We start from the raw sequence: 2,623 nt of genomic DNA, 5'->3' as shown, positions 1-2,623 counted from the left end.
TAGTTAAATCTTCTAACTTTATTTACAATACAGATGTGGTATGAATCGAAACCAATTAGTATCCGTACAATTAAAATACTTGTAATCTTTTTGTACGATTATAACGGATTCCTAATTCGTTTTAATTATTTTGGACCGTTTTACCCCTGCTGCATCATTTTATATTTTGGCCCGTTTTGCCCTTAATTGCATTTTCACTGTTTTAGCTTACATGCCATTTTTATTTATTGTTGTAAAAAGCACTAATAAGAAAAAAAAAAGCATTATTTTTTTTTTTGAAAAATGATGCTATATTTGAAAGTATAATACTTAAATAGTTAAATCTTCTACCTTTATTTACAATACAGATGTGGTATGAATCGAAACCAGTTAGCATCCATACAATTAAAATACTTGTAATCCTTTTGTACGGTTATAACGGATTCCTAATTTGTTTTAATTATTTTGGACCGTTTTACCCCTGGTGCATCATTTTTTATTTTGGACCGTTTTGCCATTAGTTGCATTTTTGGCTGTTTTAGCTTACATGTCATTATGATTTATTGTTGTAAAAAATACTAATAATAAAAATAAAATCATTTAACCTATTTTATACCTACTAAATTCGGTTAAGTAGTTACAGATGCTTAAAAATATAAGAGATTTTAGGAAATTTAAATTATACGTTTTGCTTTTTTCTTTTGTTTTTTTATCTATTATTGGTTTATTTAAATATTATTTATATGAATAAAAAAATTGAGGGCAATAATGAAATTTGCACAGTTTACGTGATTGTAGTTTACGAAAACTTGGGATTAAAGTTGAGGGGTAGTGTCTGTAACCGCTTCTTCTTTAACCTGTTACATCGGATTTTGCTCTGCATGTTTATTCTATAAGTTGCGATCACATGAATTATGTGTATTGTAGTACATCGAAACATTCCCTGTGTCCATAACTTCCTTCATTCTGCTTCAATTATTCGGGCAATCTGAAATTGGAATACATAAAAGGGTGATACAAGGTTTTAACTTCATATTAGCTATTACTTTGATTTTTTTTAATGTTTATTTATATGTTTGTAAGTTATTTATGTGACAAAAAGTATGAGTTTTGTGAAATTGGATTAGTTAGGTCGTTTAACCATTGAAATATTGTATTCTGTTTTCGAAGTTTTTTGTTATGTTTGTTGATTTTGTTGTTTTGTTTGTAAAGATAACGTTTTACATAAAACAAAATCGGACTATTTTGCTACATTTTGTTTGTTTTTGCGTAAAATTGTAGATGAATTTATGTTTTATTTTATTTTGATGTAAGTTGTTTGCTATACAGGTTATCTTTTTCTTTCTGATATTTGTCAAGACAAACAAACTCTTTTTTGGTGTGTAATTATCTGAAACAATATAACAACTTTCTTTGATACAATCAAGAATGGATGATGTTGAAGGTTATGAAATCAATCGTCAAACAGAACTCCATACGAAGGTATCTTTTTCAATTATGTTTATGTCAATATGAAAATTGCATAAATTTTGAATTTTATTTTTGTTAATTTGTTGCGTGTTGTGTTCTTTGGTTCGATATTTATCATATGTGAATGTGAATATTATGTGACATTACTTTCTTTTTGGTTATAGACTCATTTTACGTACATTACCGTTTAAGTCTGATGTTGTTACTTGACGTTTTGTTAAATCTAACAGCCCTAATGTTAAGTTCTCGACATTGGCAATTATTAAATAAATCTATAAATGGTGTGGGATGAAATGGGAGGGGTGTGGGCATAATGGTCATTCTACTTTCAATATACTATGATTGTACTTATAATGGTTATTTTTATACCTTCATCTACCTTTTTTTATCATTCATATGTTATATGCATTTTAAATAATTATTTTTAGTTTATTTTTGTTCATTATATGATTATTTTAATTGTTTTACAGCTAGCATTATTGGAGACAGACATGTTTATTGAAATTCTTTCAAGAACATCATTAAAGACATTTCATATCATACGTTGTACAAGTAAACATCTTGAAAAACTAACGTACAACAGCCATGTTCTTGATCTTTTCAAGCGGAAAAATAATGTGATTCATGGAGTTATTGTTCAACAAAAGAAAGTTTGGGGACCGATAGAACGTAAGTTTATTTCGTCGTGTGGTTCGATTAACTTTGACATTGGTTGTATACCAAATTCGTGTACAATCTTAGCAACTTCGTTGAACGGACTCATTCTTGGTGAATGTGATTGTCCGGATGAATATCCAGAAAAGTTTTTATTTATTTGTAAACCGACGACATTAGACTGCAGAACATTACCATTTCCGATATATAAGTACATTACGGTTAAGTTTGCTATGGTGGTTATGCGTTCGAACCCGTTGCAGTTCAAGATAATTCGTTTATCATATGCAGAGTCATCGTAAGTCGTTTTTACAATTATTATTTAATTATTTATTTTATTTGGTTGTATAACTTTATGTTTCTTTCGTTGTAGTGACGTGACAAACGATCATGACTATGAAAACTTCCGACTATAATTATTTCAGTCCACTACATGGGAATGGAGGGACCTTGGTAATATTCGGTTACCATCTTCTGTTCATCCTGTATCGGAAGAAGCAATCATAAGTACATGTGTAGT

The 2,623-nt window shown here is 29.1% G+C and overlaps 1 protein-coding gene across 1 annotated transcript; it reads left to right on the top strand.

The window, feature by feature from the left end:
• The first annotated feature begins 1,407 nt into the window (after positions 1-1,407).
• On the top strand, positions 1,408-2,405 carry LOC145126781 (F-box protein At5g41720-like). The gene is made up of 2 exons (XM_079062081.1): positions 1,408-1,461; positions 1,920-2,405. Exons 1-2 carry the CDS (start codon positions 1,408-1,410, stop codon positions 2,403-2,405), a joined length of 540 nt encoding a protein of 179 aa, XP_078918207.1.
• The last annotated feature ends 218 nt before the right edge of the window (positions 2,406-2,623 follow it).

Source organism: Lactuca virosa, chromosome 7 (genome assembly GCF_052849685.1).
Source record: "Lactuca virosa cultivar CGN04683 chromosome 7, Lactuca_virosa_CGN04683_v6, whole genome shotgun sequence".
NCBI classification, from domain to species: Eukaryota; Viridiplantae; Streptophyta; class Magnoliopsida; order Asterales; family Asteraceae; genus Lactuca; species Lactuca virosa.
The sequence above is the reverse complement of the archived record's forward strand: the minus strand, read 5'-3'. Positions and strand labels throughout refer to the sequence as shown.